The sequence below is a fragment of the Grammomys surdaster genome, unplaced genomic scaffold (assembly GCF_004785775.1).
Source record: "Grammomys surdaster isolate TR1022 unplaced genomic scaffold, NIH_TR_1.0 132, whole genome shotgun sequence".
Lineage (NCBI taxonomy): Eukaryota > Metazoa > Chordata > Mammalia > Rodentia > Muridae > Grammomys > Grammomys surdaster.
The window spans coordinates 227,452-245,154 of record NW_021604590.1 but is presented as its reverse complement, the minus strand read 5'-3'; the positions used below and the strand labels follow the sequence as shown (position 1 = coordinate 245,154).

The 17,703-nt window shown below is 37.4% G+C and overlaps 1 protein-coding gene across 2 annotated transcripts in view; it reads left to right on the top strand.

Moving 5' to 3' along the window:
• The window catches only part of Yes1 (YES proto-oncogene 1, Src family tyrosine kinase), a 55,469-nt gene that overhangs the window by 16,551 nt on the left and 21,215 nt on the right, over positions 1–17,703 (top strand). For both annotated transcript variants that reach the window (XM_028762204.1, XM_028762203.1), the window contains exons 2-8: positions 4,633–4,905; positions 8,935–9,034; positions 12,435–12,533; positions 13,613–13,716; positions 13,805–13,954; positions 16,155–16,310; positions 16,483–16,662. In XM_028762204.1, coding sequence (XP_028618037.1) covers positions 4,641–4,905; positions 8,935–9,034; positions 12,435–12,533; positions 13,613–13,716; positions 13,805–13,954; positions 16,155–16,310; positions 16,483–16,662 — 1,054 coding nt within the window. In that variant the 5' untranslated portion in view covers positions 4,633–4,640. The remainder of the gene's footprint in view (positions 1–4,632; positions 4,906–8,934; positions 9,035–12,434; positions 12,534–13,612; positions 13,717–13,804; positions 13,955–16,154; positions 16,311–16,482; positions 16,663–17,703) is intronic.

Below are 17,703 nucleotides of genomic sequence, written 5' to 3'. Positions count from 1 at the left end.
TGGTGGTTTGGGTAATTGCTCTGCAGAGGGCCACTTCCTGTCAGTAATAGTACTCCAGATTTCAAAGGGGGAAGACGGAGAGACACCATGTCTCTTACTGGCTTATTTTCTTCTATGACTAGTAAGAAGAATTATAATCCTGTTGACTGATACTCATTGTTTTACTTTGAGTGTTAAATTAATAAATGAACACATTCAAATTGCCTAGCGTGGTAGTACACACCTTTAATCTCAGCATTCTAGAGGAAGAAGTAGGTGAATCTCTGTGAGTTTGAGGCCAGTCTTGTCTACGAAGTGAGTTCCAGGACATCCAGGACTGTTTTACAGAGAAACTCTTGTTTCTAAAAAGCCAGAGACAGAGAGACAGAGACAGAGTGTAGAGTGAGCAGGTTGTATTGCTTAGTACAGAGTTCACCTTATTTTATTCAAAACCTGGTGCTTGGACTTTAACAATAGCTCTATGTTGTTACCTTTGTGCTCTATAACCTCAGATACAGCCAACAGTATGTCATATAGGGGTTAGGAATATAGCTCAATGATAGATTGCTAACATTACCTAAGACTGTTGGTTCAACCTCTAGTACCACAGGGTGGGGAGCTTTTGAAATAAACTGCATCTGTACTGAGCATGAAGACTTTCCTTGTCATTATTATCTAAACAATATAGTTTAAAATTGATTATATGGCACTTGCATATCACTAACTAGTAGAGATAAAGATAATTTAAAAGTGTATGTGAGACTGTACATAGGTTATATGGACATAGTTCACCCTTTTCTGTAAGAGACATGAGAGCCCATGGATTTTGGCATCCTGATTGTATTTTGGGTATATTGGTACTATTCCTGCATGGATTCTGAGAGACTGTATGCGGATTTGCAAGTGTGGGCACTATGGAAGGCTAAGTCATGACTCCCCAAGATGATCACATCCTATGAATTCCAAGAATTCATTATTTGTCTTATATTGTCTGTATTATAATATTGTCTGTACATAATATTATCTATATTACATTGTCTTAGTCTGTTTTTGTTACTAATAGTAAAGGGGCTGGTAGCTTATAGAAACTAAAGGTTTATTCATCTCACTGTTTGAAAGGCTAGGAGTGTCCAGTGCTAAGGAGTTGTATCTTCATTGAGAACCTTGATGACGGAGACCCTATAGAGTCCTGATGTGGCACTGAGCATCACATAGGAAGAGAGGTATACAAGAGATAACTTCAGACTGACTCTGACAAGAGACCCAATCTGGAAACAAACCATTAGTTTATTATTGAGAAACAGTTTAATCTATTCAAAGGAGGACCCTTTCATAATCTCCTCAAATACCTTATGGTCATATGTAGTCTGTATCACTTTAATTTTTCACAATTTCAACATGAGTCTTGGAACATTTAGATATGCTTAGTAACTTTTTCTGTACACAAAATACCCTGACACTATTTCTACCACTACATTAGAACTCAGTGGTTTACTTGTTAACCAGTTAATCGTTAAACTTGTTAGGATTTAATAGTTTTTAGTAAATGTGCTTTAACATCTACTTGGCCAAATGCATTTTGTGTTGTTGGTGTACTTTTGAGATCAGTAGACGTCAGCTGTGGAGCTTTCTAAGTTGAGGGAGATGGTAGCTGTATTAATGTGTCGATCATCTAGATCCTGTGTCTGTAGCATGGCTTTCTGAGAAAGACGTGGTACTGTTAAATATGTAAAGCAACAGGAATTGACACGAATGTAAGGCTTACAGTGGAGCAGATTATATAGAAACAGATAACAGTTTCATGCAGCAAAAGGGTCTTTAACGTCATCTCATGACCAGTCAGTTCCACTCCTCGCTGTTGCTGAGGGTGGAGAGACTAGTAGCCAAAAGATTTGACAGAATGTTTATAGACCAAAGCTGGACAATGCCATTAAAAATTAGTGAGCTAATTATATCTGTGAAGCTATCTCATACACAATATTTAATTTTTAAAAGACACAAAAGACTGCTTTTGTGATTCCCTCTATGTGAAACACTAGAAGAGATTAATCTTTAATTAGAAGCAACTGGTTAGTGGTGACCTAGGGCTATAGTTGGGAATTGTCTGAGGAAGGGATGATCAAAACATTATGTTGTGATTATAGTATCGAGTGTAAAGTTTTACACACTTGACAAAACACAGTTGAACTTCTCATGAAAATGGATTCACTTGAATGTATTTAAATTATACCATGGTTAATTGGGCAGTGGTATTTTATGTAAAAACTGATAGTATCTGAGAGAAAGATTTCCATAATTTGCATTTTAAAATATGTTCCTTTTCTACGAGAATCTTAGAATTGCAGTAACATCCACTGCCTTTGCAATGCTTCCTTTCCTCAGTGTTCAGGCCCTCACTTAAACTACTCTTCAGTTCTGATAGTTTGTACTTCCCTCTCCTCCATTACTTTTCAGAGTTCACAGTATTTCGTTTCTTATACTTTGTGTGGGACCTTTTTTAAAAAGAGAGAACATCTTCTCTTGTGCTCTAATAATTTGTGTTAACACATGCCTCTTTAGTCAGTAGAGTTTGGAACTCAAAGCAATTCATTAAAAAAAAATCTGGTCCTTTGAAAATCTGCATTTACTGTGTGTGCACACGTGCCCCATGGTATGCATCTTAAGATCAGAGGACAACTTTCAAGGATGTTCTTTAAAACGCAAAGAAACCGGTCAGTTATCTTTGCCTGGAGAGCTGCTTCAGTAGTAAAGAGCGCTCTTCCAAAGGACCCGGGTCTGACTCCAGCACCAGCATGGCAGCGCACAATTCCTGCAAGTCCAGCCCAGCGCACCTGACACACTCTTCCGGCTCCTGTTGGCACCAAGCACACACCTGGTGCACAGGCATACATACAGACAAAATACCCTTATACATGAAATGAGTGATTTAAACCATTCTCTTTTTAATTGGAGGTGAAAAAAGTCAATTTGTGCCTCTTTGCCTGTCTTATTTCTCCTGTGTTGATTATTTCATGCTAGCTGGCTCAGGTTTCACCCTGTTGTCCTGTCTCTGCTTCCTATTTTACAGTACCGTGCTGGGATTATAGGCACATGGCATTACATCTGGTTTTTAGTGAGTTCCTAGAATGGAAGTCGGGTCATCTAGTTTGGCAAGTTCTTTGTTTGCTTTTGGTTTTGTTTTTCAAGACAGGATTTCTCTGTGTAATAGCCCTGGCTGTCCTGGAACTCCTCTACCTGCCTTTGCCTCCCTTTGCTGGGATTAAAGGTGTGTGCCACCACACCTGGTTTGAGTGGCAAGGTCTTTTACCCACTAAACCAGTGGTTTTTAATGTTGTGACTCTACAGTTGCTCATGTTGTAGTGACCTCCCCAACCATAAAGTTATTTTTGTTGCTACTTTATAACTGTAATTTTACTACTTTTATTAATCATAATTAAATATTTTGGAGATCGAGATTTGCCAAGGAGTTTGCAACTCACAGGCTGAGAACCATTGCACTAAACCATCTCACTCCTCCACATTAGCACCACCGCCATCACCAACTGTCTTTTAACTCTTGTTTACACCTGGTGGTCAGTTTAAAATAAACCACACCTTTATTTATAATGTGTGACATGAGATGGAAATCAGTAGTAGCTTCTATGTATTGATACAGGGGTCCTGATGGAACCAGACTGACAGTGCTGATCTGTCCTGGACAATGTGGGTAGGTGAAAGAGGAGGAAAATGAGAGGCATAAAAAATAAGAGTAATCGAGGTTTAGAGGATTAATTTGACTAAGGAAGAGGGGACATGAAGAAAATTATTTATATTCACTCTCAGGGCCAAGAGCATAGTAAGAGAAAGGGGAGAGAACAGATCAAGAGTACTAACAGAAGACTCTGTAGGTGGGCAAAGGAAGTATGTATGGCTCTTGAAGGGAGAGGATGTGTAGTTAGAGGAGTGTTTTAGGAGGTAATTATCACCCAGCTGAAGCCATACTGCATGAAGAAAGTGGGAAAGTAACTAAGGAAACTGCCAGAGGAAAGGGTGGTCAGTAATTACAGTATCCTTTTTTGAACTGCTAGGACATTTCACCATCAGCCTGCTATCAGATTTAAAATAATTAGTGTTTTCTTTCAAATTTTTAACTCTTTGATATGACTTACTGTTTTACATTATAATTTAGTTATTAATATTTCCTTAATACTTAGACTTTGTATTTAGATAATTTTGTAAATTTATTATACTAATACTTTTTTGCAATTTAACATATTTTGTGAATATTAATGTTTTGGATAAAATTCAGCCTTAAGTATTGAGTTAGAACTTTTCAAAGGGATAATCAAAAAAGATAATTTAAAATTTGTGTTGGCTGGGAGGTTGAACACGTTTCTTTCTGTTATTTTCTGCTGTTTTGTTAAAACATCTTTTTGCAGGGTAAGGGAGGAAGACGGGGGATGCCTGTTCAAAGTCACCTTTCAGGTTGATCTGTAACTTTCTGTGTAGACCAGGCTGACTTCAAACTCACAGAGATTGCCTGCTTCTGCCTTCTGAGTGCTGGCATTAAAAGCATGTAGCATGTAGCACCACATTGGACTCAACTGTGTATTTCTAAAGTTCCCTGTACATTAACTAATTCTCAAACTCTTGCCTTATTTATTGCCTTTGCAGATTTGATAATGGGCTGCATTAAAAGTAAAGAAAACAAAAGTCCAGCCATTAAGTATACACCGGAAAATCCTCCAGAGCCTGTAAGCACAAGTGCCAGTCAGTATGGAGTGGAACACTCTACAGTTACCCCGACCTCTTCCACAAAGGGAGCATCAGTTAACTTTAATAGTCTTTCCATGACACCCTTTGGAGGATCCTCAGGGGTGACTCCTTTTGGAGGAACATCTTCCTCATTCTCAGTGGTGCCAAGTTCATATCCTACAGGTTTATCAGGTGAGATTTAAATGGATAGTTGGAGAAAATAAAACCTTGGGCTTTATGTACTTCAGATCTGGCCACTGCTAGGGAAAAAAAAATCTTGTTAGCAGACTTCCCAAAATGTTGTATGAGCAAATAAAGTCTCTAACAAAGGCCAGGCTTTACTTTTTGAGGTAGGATCTTACTGTGTACCCACCCCATCTTCACATTTTTAGTTGTTTCTTTTTTTGTAGACCTGGGAATCAAAAGCAAGGCCTCCAACATAACAAGCTAGTTAAGTGTTTTACTGTGAAGCTGTATTTCTAGCTCTGGAGTCTTAACGTATATATGATAGGATTCTAAGAAGTTTGGTAATAATAGTGACTATTTACTGAATTCTACCATAAAGTGTTTCATTAACTCATTCAAATAATTATTGAGCAGCTACTGTGTGGCAGATACTGGAAAAACAGAGATTTGAAATAATCCTTTTTCTACCCCAGCAATTTATTAGCTCTTGACAGCTGTAAAGTGCTATCAAGTGCTATATTACTTATTTAATAAGTGTTAATTATACATCAGTTTAGTAACAGTAGCACACTGTTTCTATCAGATAGTGACTTTATTACATTTATTTATTTTGTGTGTGTGCTCTTACGTTCCTCATAGTGTACATGTGGAAGTCAGAGGACAGTTTGCAGGAGTCAGTTCTCTTCTACCATGTTGGTTCCCAGTATCACACTGAGGTCATCAGTGTTGGCAGTAGGCACCTTTATTAGTTCAGCCATTTCACTTGTCCAGGTAGTGATTTTAAAAGGAAAATCCTGCAGTTCATAATTAAGATAGTTTTCCTCCAGCGTCACAGTTGGTAAGCAACAGACTTAGTACCCTAATCCAGAACTCCATTTATAACACTGTCATTCTCTTTCAGAGGATGGCAAGAAGTGACAGTTGCCATGAAATCAAGAAGTCCTAAAAGCGTAGATTTTAAAAAGGAGGAAAATAAGCTCTTTTGCCCAGACTATAGGACTCTTTTCTCTTGAAATAACAAAGCACAACTGGCTTACGAAAGAATGAGCTTTGGGATTCCCTGATGTGAGAGGCTCATGATGTCAGGAAGGCATGGAGTTACTTTCATCCCTTCTTTAGTCTTGGAGTGCCCGCCTTAGCCTTGGGTGTAAACAGCTACCAAGGAATGGAATGGCTCGTGTCGTTATTGATAGTCAGTGGAGACAAAAGAGACATTTCTTCTACAAGCATGGACTATATGAACATTTATCTTTCCCAGTCTGCTCCTCAGGACCAGTAACAGTAGCCAGAGGACTGCCATACTCTGAGTCTAGATCACAGTCAATCACAGTCCTAGTCTCAGCCTCCCAGCTGTAGATACTAAAGTAATCAATGACCGTGATTCTATTTCTGATAGTTGTTAATACAAGCCTTGAAATTACTTGGGAAAGGTGGTAATTCAAAATGGCTAGAATAAATAAATGTTGATATAAAAAGACACTTTTTAGATACTTAAAGCAATTTTTAAAAATACAGCATTTTTATTCATTGCAGATTTCATGCATGCATACAATGTATTTTGATCATTTTCACCTCTCTCAATCCTCCCCACAACTCTTCCCAGATTCACTCCCAACACTTAGAGCAATTTTCTTATGTGAAACACTCCATTCATAGATGTCTATCTAATAGCTAGAAAACAAACAATATCTTATACAAGGCATAGAGAGGCGGAGTTTACATTATAATAGTTGAATAATAATTAGTGAATAAACAGCTAAACAGTGATCCGTAATGGTGCTTAAGTACTTGCTTAAGCAAACACAGGATGATTGGTGAAGGCCCTGTATTGGCTCAGAAGCCGCCTTAGGGAGAAGTCTCCTGAACTGACACTTGCTTGAGAGATATAACCTGTTTGTAGAGCTAGGAAAAGAAAGAACAAAATAACAAAAATAACAAACACAAAGTTCAACAAGTAAATAGACTTGGAACTTTTGAAGACCAATGTACATAGATGGGAGAATTGTATCAGACTAGACAGACAGGACTCTGTAGTTAAGACCATAGACTGTAGGAAGGAGTTGGAGTGTAATTCAAAGTCATAAAGAAGCTTTGAGATTTAAAGAAAGGATTTTGCTCTCTAAAAGCAATATAGGGGCTGTAGAGATGGGCTCAGCCATTAAGAACACTTGATGCTCTTCCAGAGGTCCCTAGTTTGGTTCTAAGTATCCACATCAGGCAGCTCAACACCACATGTAACTCCAGCTCAAAGGGATCCAACACCCTCCTCTACCCTTCTCAGTCACCTGCATACACACAGCTTATACTCATATACATATATACTTAAATAAAAATAAATCTTGAAAAATATTTACAACTCAGTCTAGCAGCGGTGTGGAGAATGGATGCTGGTGAAGCAGAGTAGGAACAGTTAGAAGGTCGTTTCTGATACAGCATTCTTCCTAGCGAGAGACGGCCACAGTACAAGTGGGAAGTAAGTGAATCATCCATTTTAGAGCTAGAGCTAACAGTCTGCCCTTTTCTTAGAGGGAAATGAGTTGGGCAAATATAGATTGTAGAAGAAAATCCAAGAGCTTCATTTGTTTTTAATAAATTTTAAATGTTCACTAGACATTGAAGTAAACATGTCAAATAAGCAAGCTGATTGATGACTAAAACTGAAGGGAGAAGCCAGCCAATCGAGCTGATGCTATAACGAATGTGTCCTTACACCTGTGCTTTTCTATCTACTACTTTGTAGTTAGAGGCAGCAAGTGTTATAATGCATCTTCCATGTCACAGTATTTGTACTTATGACTCATTGTAATTTTACTACCTGCCTGTTCCCTCTCCCATTCTTTAAAAGTACTGATGTCTGTACACTACAATGAATGCAGCAAGTCAATATTGAATTATACTAGATAGAGTTTATACATAGTTAAGACTATGTTGTTCAAAACTGATGTGGTGGCAACACATTTTTAATCCCAGTACTCAGGAGGCAGAGGCAGGCAGATCTCTGTGAGCTGAATTCAGGCCTGGTTCACACAGTGAGGCTTTGTCTCATAAGGAATATATTCATTGGTGGTCAGGTCTAGAAGTATAGCTCAGAGATAGACTGGCCTTGCATGTAGGAGACTAAGGATTTGAACCTTCCCTACCCTTCTCAGGAAAAAATTGGTAAAGAGATACAAATTTTGAGAAGAAATAAGTTGAAGAATTCTATTATACAAACTTGTGACTCTGCTTAGTAACAATAAATTGGGTTGAAAGTTGGTAAAAGTAGATTTTAAGTTTCCTGTCCTCCCAAAAAAGATGAATGTTATGATGTAGGTTGTTTTAACCATTCTGTAATTTATATGTTTCAAAACATTTTATTATAATTGATAATATATATTATATCTTTAAATTTGCCATAATGAATTTTTAAAACTTGAATACTTGCTTTGAAGTATTTTAAACACTGCAGTATCATTTTTATTGTGTATATCTGCTCTGTTACTCTAATTGCAAATAGTATATTAGATGTTAAATATGTTCATCTTTTAAGTATATTCACACATTGCTAGATCTGACAGCTATGTTTTTGAGTTTGTACCATATAATTCATACTAGACATACCTTTACCATTTAAGACAGATGTTATATTTTCATTTTTAAGTATAAGGTGAACTTTAAGAAAGCCTTAATGATTACTGTTAATGGTTATAGACAGAACTGCCTTCCTGTTGTGGATAAGGAATTGAAGACAAGTGCCAGTAGTCTGTGTGCTTTCCCTTCCAGAGAACTGATCTTCAGTGTGGCTGCCTTTCAAGCTGGAAATGTTGCTTCATAAGTGAAATTACATTTATTTCAGAGCTTATAGAATTTTAGAATTTATGCAGTACAGTGGTTTCACTGGAAACCTTAGGAAAACATCTTACTCATAATCTAACTTCAAACAATGAATAAGAGGGCAAGGAGGAAACTGAGCTTAAGCTTTGACTGGCAATGGTTGTTTATTTCTTTAATGAATTCGGGTATATCATTTACCTTGGTATTTTTTTCCCATGCCAGGTGGTGTCACTATATTTGTGGCCTTATATGATTATGAAGCTAGAACTACAGAAGACCTTTCCTTTAAGAAGGGTGAACGATTTCAAATAATTAACAATACGTAAGTTTTGTGTATGTTTTGTAAGAGAGAGATATGGTCTCTACATTGGACCACTGATGGAGTTGATGGGACAGAGATGCAAGTGGTGGGGTGTGAGTCTTTGTCCCTGGGTTGGATTATGCATTTGCGTTGAGATACATTGCTGTAGCAGAAGTTACTACTTTGTAAATCATACTTGTGGAGTTAGTCTGTAAACAACAGAGAGTTTAGAACAAAGAGTTCTGGGTGTGATGGTTTATACCTATAACCCCATCACTGGAGAGGCTAGGACAAGAAGCTCTTCAGTTTGAGGTTAGTCTAGGTTGCATAGTAAGTTTCAGGTCATCATGGGCTACATACATGTCAAGTTTCTGTCTCCAAAATGATGCTCCTTATAAAAAAGATTTCTAGGAAGAGAAATCTGTAGTTATATAAATGTCAGATGACTTAAATACCTTATGGGGTGCTGGATATGGAACCTTTGTACTCGGAAACTTACTAAATTGTGCTTTTCCTGTGCTACTCTTAGACTTTGTCATCTACTTGTCTGCCATAGAAAATCTGATGCTTGTTATGCAGCAGATTTTGTAATTTCATTAGCAAACATAACAGCCACTCTGTAACTTCTCAGAGTATATACTTATGGTCTCTTTGCGTCTAGTCATCTTTCCCTCCATTCTTTTTTTTTTTTTTTAACCATCTGTTATCACTTACTGTTCTAGAATATAAACATGTACTGTGATTGTGTCTCTTTGCCTTAAGAGCCTTCAATAGCTAACTGTGGCCGTGAAGATTTAAAAAGAGCAACATGTGCCCTGTATCTCTCTCCTTTCTCATTCTACCATCCAGCCATAATGAAGTATTTGCAATTTGCAGTATTTTCTACCCTCTTCATACCTTTACATATACTAACTCTTTTTCTGGAAGGACTTTCTTCTTTTTTTTCTTTTTCTGGTGGGGTGGAAGGGTTGCTTGTTTGTGATGGGATAAAACCCAGAGCTCACACTCTGTCACTGTGCTGTACCTGAGCCCTCGTTTCTTTCCCTTGTGAGTTAGCTCTCCCCATCCTTTAAAAGATAGTTCTCTGCTCTTTTCCATGGTTCCTCTTCTTGCTTTTTTCCTCTCCTGCCCAGCTCAGTGTTTCTCTTGGGTGGTTTACATGATATTCTACAAACCTCAGTCATGGCTGTCATCACATTGTAAATTACAATTTCTAACTTACTTGTCATTCCTTTAGACCAGTGGTTCTCGGCTTGAGGCAGAATGACACAGAAGGTATCTAGGAGTGTCTAGAGATATTTTTGGTTGTCACACTCAGGGTGGGAGTGTGGTTACTGTCGCCTGGGTACATGCTACAGATATTGGTAAAATCCTGCTTATGAACATAACAAAGATTCATCAGCTCCAAAGTGTCGCAGTGTCAATACCATCAAAATTGCCAACCATGTTCCAGAGTCAGTTCTCGAGCTTAAAAACTGCTGTTTGTCTTGCATTTAGTAACACTCACTGGGTAATTCAGAGAATGCTAACAAGGGTCAAATACAAAATTTCAGTCTAAGACAGGATTGCCACAGATTCTAAGCCAGCAAAGGCTATGGAGTAAGATTTTGTAATACAGTTTTCTGTTTATATATATGAAAGGATTTAATGTATTTTAGGATACTAGTAATCAAAGTATCTGTTTGCAAATAGTTTAATTACTAAAAGCTTTCTTAATTCACTTTTTTTAAGAGAATAAATTCACTAAGAATGTTTATAAAACTTTTAGTTTGGACAATGTATATAAGTAGTACATCATATATATGTCATCTCATTAGAGACACGTTTCCCGCCGGGCAGTGGGGGTGCACGCCTTTAACCCCAGCACTAGGGAGGCAGAGGCAGGTGGATTTCTGAGTTCGAGGCCAGCCTGGTCTACAGAGTGAGTTCCAGGACAGCCAGGGCTACACAGAGAAACCCTCAGAAACAAACAAACAAAAAAACCGAGATACATTTTTAGAAATTTTAGAAAAGCCAAGGTCAGTATATTATAAACAATATATAGTTCTTATGTTCTGAATCATAATATTAAGCTGACAGCAGTTTTTGGATAACATTTTAGAAGCATCCATGTTTGCTTTATTTGAACCTCGTGCTCTCCTGCACCGTCTCATGAGTGCTGGATGGGTCATAGGCTTAGGCCACCACCACTGGAAAATCATCTCTTAAAGAGAAGCAGTTGTTTTACTTACTGTGATAGAAAGAGCCAGATATTTTTTCTTATTATGAGAGAAAACAAACGTACTGACGGCATGCACATGCACCATCATGTGCGTGCGCCATGGTATATACGTGACAGTCAGAGGACAACATTTTGAAAGTAGTTTTTAGTTTACCCCATGTAGGCCTGGGCCTTTACCCACTAAACCATTTCTCTAGCTCTTGACATTTCAACTTTGGATTGTTATTCACGGTTAAGTTTTTTGCTTTAAGAATGCTAAGACCTTCGATTTTACTCCTAACATGACTTTAAAAGTTACACTTTTATATGCTATTAAGAAGGAAACATTTGGTAGCAACAACAACAACAAATGACATAAGCTAAAATGTAGATGAACCTTAATAATATTTTAAGAAGACAGTCACAAAAAAACTTCATAAATGACCCCATCTTCCATGATAAGCATATTCATAAAGGCTACTTAAAGAAAGTATGGGGGAGGGGGAGGCCTGTGAGTGACTTGTTGGAATAGGTTGGCTTTTTTCAACTTTGTTTTATTTCTTTATTAGTGTGTATATGGGCTCATATGTGGAGGCCAGAGGACAACTTGGTGTAGTTGGGTCTCACCTTCGTCCTTTACACTGTCTCTGGGGTTTAATTTAGGTCATTAGCTTGCATGGCAAGTGAACTGTCCTGCTGAGCTATCTTGCCAGCCCAGGGTTTTTAAGATGGTGAAATGTTCTAAAATGAATTATTTTGATGACTATACAACTCTGAATATATTGAAACCCCTAAATGTTAACCTTTAAATAGGGGAGGTATATATGACATGCAAATAAAAACTCAAACTGTTAAAATTTATTTAAGATTTAATAAATGTATGTATTCAAAGTAGTTTTACTAGCTTTAGTTGAAAGAACATAAAAAAGATAAGTAGAATTCAAGGTGCAGTATTTAGGGTTTTGTTGTTGTTGTTGTTGTTGTTACTATTGTTGGTTTAGAAAAGTTGTGCTTTGTGTGGACTTAATTCCCTTAATTCATGTAACTAGCTTTTAAAAATATTGTTCATTTGAGTTCAGCTCTTAGTCTAATCCATAAAATAATCCATAAAAAAATCTAGATTAAAAAATGGAAGTGGTTTCTGTTCTTTGTTTGAGATAAGAAATTGCACCTTGGCTAAGAGTCTACGTTATGGTGATTGTTGTTGTGTGTGTGTTTCAGGGAAGGAGACTGGTGGGAAGCCAGATCAATTGCTACCGGAAAGAATGGTTACATCCCCAGCAATTATGTAGCGCCTGCAGATTCTATCCAGGCAGAAGAGTATGTTACTACTTCATATTTTATTAATTATTTTGACTTTAAAATGTTTTAATGCACATTCTATGTAACCACAACTTTACACACAGTTATATGCAAGTCTTAAACAGCTAATGTATCATATTAATAAATGCTGTTTGAGAATTAATAATTAATATTGTGTCTGCTCAGAGACACACAGTAAGTCAATCTGCGTTAATCATTCCACGTTATATTTAATCTCTTTCCTTTCTTTTTCTGCTCATTTTAAAAATTCATTTTTTTTTTTTTACTCCACAGACTGTCTTTTGAGCTCCTTGCACAGAGTATACAGCTGTGCTGTTTGTTTTTACCGATACAGATCATAAGAGTGCTCTTTTGCTGCTATTACTTTTATGACTCTTTGTTTGGTTCTTTGTCTTCTTCAGTATTCTGTGAACTTTCCCACAGCAGTGACTGTCATTTTGTCACTAAACTTTATTAAATCAAACCGACACAAATTTGGAGTTACCTATAATTTTGATATTATATACTTGCATCTTATTGAATACAGGTGATCACATTGTTTCCAAAGAATTATTTTCCTGTCACTGACAGATTTTTTTTATCTGTATCTTATGTCTTTTCTTTTTCTATTTTACTGTTTTTCTGGCTGGTAATGAGGATTTAAAAGACATGTTGAGTAGATAGTACATGGAAAAAACTATCAGAGGATATTTCCATGGTTAATATAATTTTTATATTTGATTTAATATTTATTTTTAAAATACTTTTATATTTATTGTTATATTTATATTTAAGTTACAGCTATTCCCTGTCATCTTTTCTGTCACACTCCATCCTTTCTTGTCTGGTTGGTTTTGTTTTTTTGTTTTTTTTCAAGACAGGGTTTCTTTGTGTAGCCCTGGCTGTCCTAGAACTCTCTCTGTAGAGCAGGCTGGCCTTGAACTCAGAGATCTATCTACCTGTTTCTGCCTCCCAAGTGCTGGAATTAAGTTGTGCACCCCACCGCCCAGCTATCATACACCATTCTTACTGATACACGTATGTACTTTTTCTGACTCTCATACCTTTCCATATCAAAGTATCATTAATTTTTTTAGATGGTATTTTGGCAAAATGGGGAGAAAAGATGCCGAAAGATTACTTCTGAATCCTGGGAATCAGCGAGGTATATTCTTAGTAAGAGAAAGTGAAACTACTAAAGGTATGACTAATCTATTAATATGTACATAGACCACCTCAGCCACAGTTGGAGGAAGCTGGAATGAGTGTGGTCATCCTCTTCTCCCCAGGTGCTTATTCCCTCTCAATTCGTGATTGGGATGAGGTAAGGGGTGACAATGTGAAGCATTACAAAATCAGAAAACTTGACAATGGTGGATACTACATCACGACCAGAGCTCAGTTTGATACGCTGCAGAAACTGGTAAAGCATTACACAGGTAAGTGAGGGAGCACTTCAGAGGCAGGAGTTAATCTCTCGTGTTCTCGTCTGTGAAGACACGTCTGTCAGTCTGTCTGTAACGCTTTCATCTCACTGATATCTCCACACAGGAAATGCCCAATAAACGTTGGTATTCTGGGTTGGGTTTTTGTTTTGTTTTTGAAAATTATTTACTTGTGTATAGATATATATACACACACATGCTGTGATACATGTGTGGTGACAACTGAGTGAGTCAGTTCTCTCCTTGTACTGTGTGGGTCATGTGGATGGAACTTAGATTGTCGGGCTTGACCACAAGTGCCGGCTGGGCTACCCTGCTGGCAGTGTGCTCTGGTTTCACAATGAGGAACAAGACTTGTGTGTTGGCCAGGCACTGTATCAGGACCCTGACTCAGAAAAATAAAGAACAATGATACCTGGAAACTGAATTGGGTTATTGGATAGCATGCTCAAATCAGACTAGTATTTAAATCATTATGTCTTACTGGCATAGTATTTACACTGGAGTTCTAGGTTATAATACATAGATGCTAAAATAGATTGTGACAATAAATTTTAAAATGTGACAGCAAAGACTTTATTAAGTAACTAAAATTAAACATGTAGTCTGAAAAAGCTTTCTCAGCCCTGGACCTCAGTGGTAAAGTGCCTAATTATGTATGTGGAAGTTCCCTCCCCAGCACTGCAAAAAGGAAAAGATAAGGAATAGAGTCAAAAGCCCTCAGATGCCTTCCCTGATTTCCTCTATAGAAGCTGAGTCTGTTAAGATCCTCTAAAACATAAGCCTACCAAATCCAATGTGAAGATGCTATTTCTTACTCGAGGAAAATGAACTTAAACTATAGACATTCTTGTCTTTTAAGGACTTTTGAAAAGTATTCTATTTTGGAGTCTTGTGTCTTAAAATTTTTCATTGTCAATTAGGTATATAAATGCATCTGAAAGTCTTTTAAATATTAGTACTACGCCGGGCTGTGGTGGCGCACACCTTTAATCCCAGCACTTGGGAGGTAGAGGCAGGCGGATTTCTGAGTTCGAGGCCAGCCTGGTCTACAGAGTGAGTTCCAGGACAGCCAGGGCTACACAGAGAAACCCTGTCTCGAAAAAACCAAACCAAAAAAAAAATATATATATATATGTGTGTGTGTGTGTGTGTATATATATATATATATATATATAAATATATATATATATATTAGTACTACAAGAGGGTAGATCTGTGACAGCTAGCAGCAAACAAACTATCAAGTCAGTCAACACATTGACACTGATTGAATGTGTTACTAAGCTGGCGTTACTTGTAATTGCCTTTGTTATAATGGATGTAAGTGGTTGCTTGATGAGAATGGGAGGAAACGTGTCTGGTGTACAACGAGAGGTTTTATATAAGCAGGATACACAAACCAAGCCACTATGAGTCTGGAATGGCTTCCTTCAGCTCTCCTTTATTTAAAGTTCAGTCTCTTATGTCGACTTCTTCCTTGACTTTCAGACTTTTACAGACTGGTCGTTATTAGAAGTAACAACTAATGTATCTCCCTGGGAGAGTACATGAATCCTAGTGGTCAGAAGCAGAGCTGTAAGCTGTGCCACAGGCCTGTAATCCCAGCAGGTAGAAGGCTAAGGCTGGAAGAATCTGAATTCAACTTTCAGATACCCTAGCTACCTGCTGAAAAGCAGAGTGGAGTTTTGGAGGCAGACAGTCTTGTATTTGAATGTTCTCATTTACTAGCTGGGACCTTGGGACAGTTCTCTAGCTTTTCCAATCTCAATTTATATGAAAGATTTATATAGTGCTGATTGACATCATAACATAAGCGTACATACTCAATAAATATTAGCATAAAATAAAGTGTTTCATTTGTATATACTCCGTCTTCCTTCTTATTGAAAGCTTCCCATATTATATATCTTTTTAGAATAAAACTGATAGGAGGCTGATTTTAATTTAGTGGTGAGCTTTTTTATAAAACCAAGTAATAAGCCAGGTATGGTGGTATATATCTTTAATCCTAGAAACAGGTGAATTTCTGAGTTCAATCCAGGCCAGCCAAGGCTATATAATGAGATCTGTCTCAAAGATCGATCAAATAAATAAATAAATAAATAAATAAATAATCATATGATACAGACACTAATATTCTGTTTGTCATAGAAAGTAATTCATTTACAGTGTACTCTGTTTATCTGTCTAGAACATGCTGATGGATTATGCCACAAGTTAACAACTGTGTGTCCAACTGTGAAACCCCAGACTCAAGGTCTAGCAAAAGATGCTTGGGAAATCCCTCGAGAATCGTTGCGACTAGAGGTTAAACTAGGTCAAGGATGCTTTGGTGAAGTGTGGATGGGTAAGAAGCCTGAGCTTTGTCTTACTTCATTTTGTTATAGAACCATAAATTAAAATAGAAAATATATACAATATGTATTTTATTATATAGTATAACTTTTATTGTTGATTGAATTTTGGTCTAAAATTCCTTGAAATACAGATTGAAAGAGTAAAATAAATTGTTTTCCTAGGAACATGGAATGGAACTACAAAAGTAGCAATCAAAACACTAAAGCCAGGTACAATGATGCCAGAAGCATTCCTTCAAGAAGCTCAGATAATGAAAAAATTAAGGCACGATAAACTTGTTCCACTCTATGCAGTTGTTTCTGAAGAGCCAATTTATATTGTCACTGAGTTTATGTCAAAAGGTATGTACATATGAATTGTCTTTTAAAAGATAGTGTTAGAATGAAACAACTTAATTTTATTGTATGTTATTAAAAAACATACAATATATCTTAGTCATATCATATTCTTTCTCAGATCCCCATTAAACCTACCCACCCACTAATCTTTATAGTCTTTGTCTGAGAAAGACAGACAGACAGACAGACAGACAGACAGACAAAAAGTGAGAGAAAAACCCAACACAAAATTAAAAACAAAAACATGGAGTTCATTTTGTGTTGGCCAACTAACTGTTCCTGAGCACGCAGCCTCTCCTGGAGTGTTTCTGATATACCCAGTTTCTCCATTTGAAGAACTGATTTTTTTTTCCCTTTCTCAGCAGTTGTCAGTTGCAAATAGGCTCTTGGTTAGGAGTTGAACCCTGTGCTTTGCCTTCTCTGTGCTAGGATTTTGTCAATGTGAACTGTGCAGGTATTGTGCATGCTATCACAGTCTTAGCGAGTTCCTATGTGTATGCTGTGTCTGTTATCATGGAGTCAATCCACCACCTCTGGCTCTTGCATAGATCTCTGAGCCTTGAGGGGAGAGGTATGATCCATTTAAGGTTTCTAACCCTGATCCCATTTAGAGCTCAGTGTTCCAAAATCTCTTACCCTGCATGTTGTCCAGTTGTGCTTCTTTGTGCTAATCACCATCTCCTGCAGGAAGTCTCTGTGCTGGTGGTTCAGTGATGCACTTGTCTGTGGGTGTAGCAGTATGTTGTCAGAAGTCCTTTTATTGCTTTGTTGATTTAACAGAATAATTATACATATTCCCTAGGGCCCATGATCTCAGAGGTTCTTGGCCTCATTAACACTGTTGTATGGGTTCTGTCTTTTGCCGGGCAGTGGTGGTGCACACCTTTAATCCCAGCACTTGGGAGGTAGAGGCAGGCGGATTTCTGAGTTCGAGGCCAGCCTAGTCTACAGAGTGAGTTCCAGGACAGCCAGGGCTACACAGAGAAACCCTGTCTCAAAAAAAAACAAAAACAAAAACAAAAAAAATAAAAGATACCCTTGGTC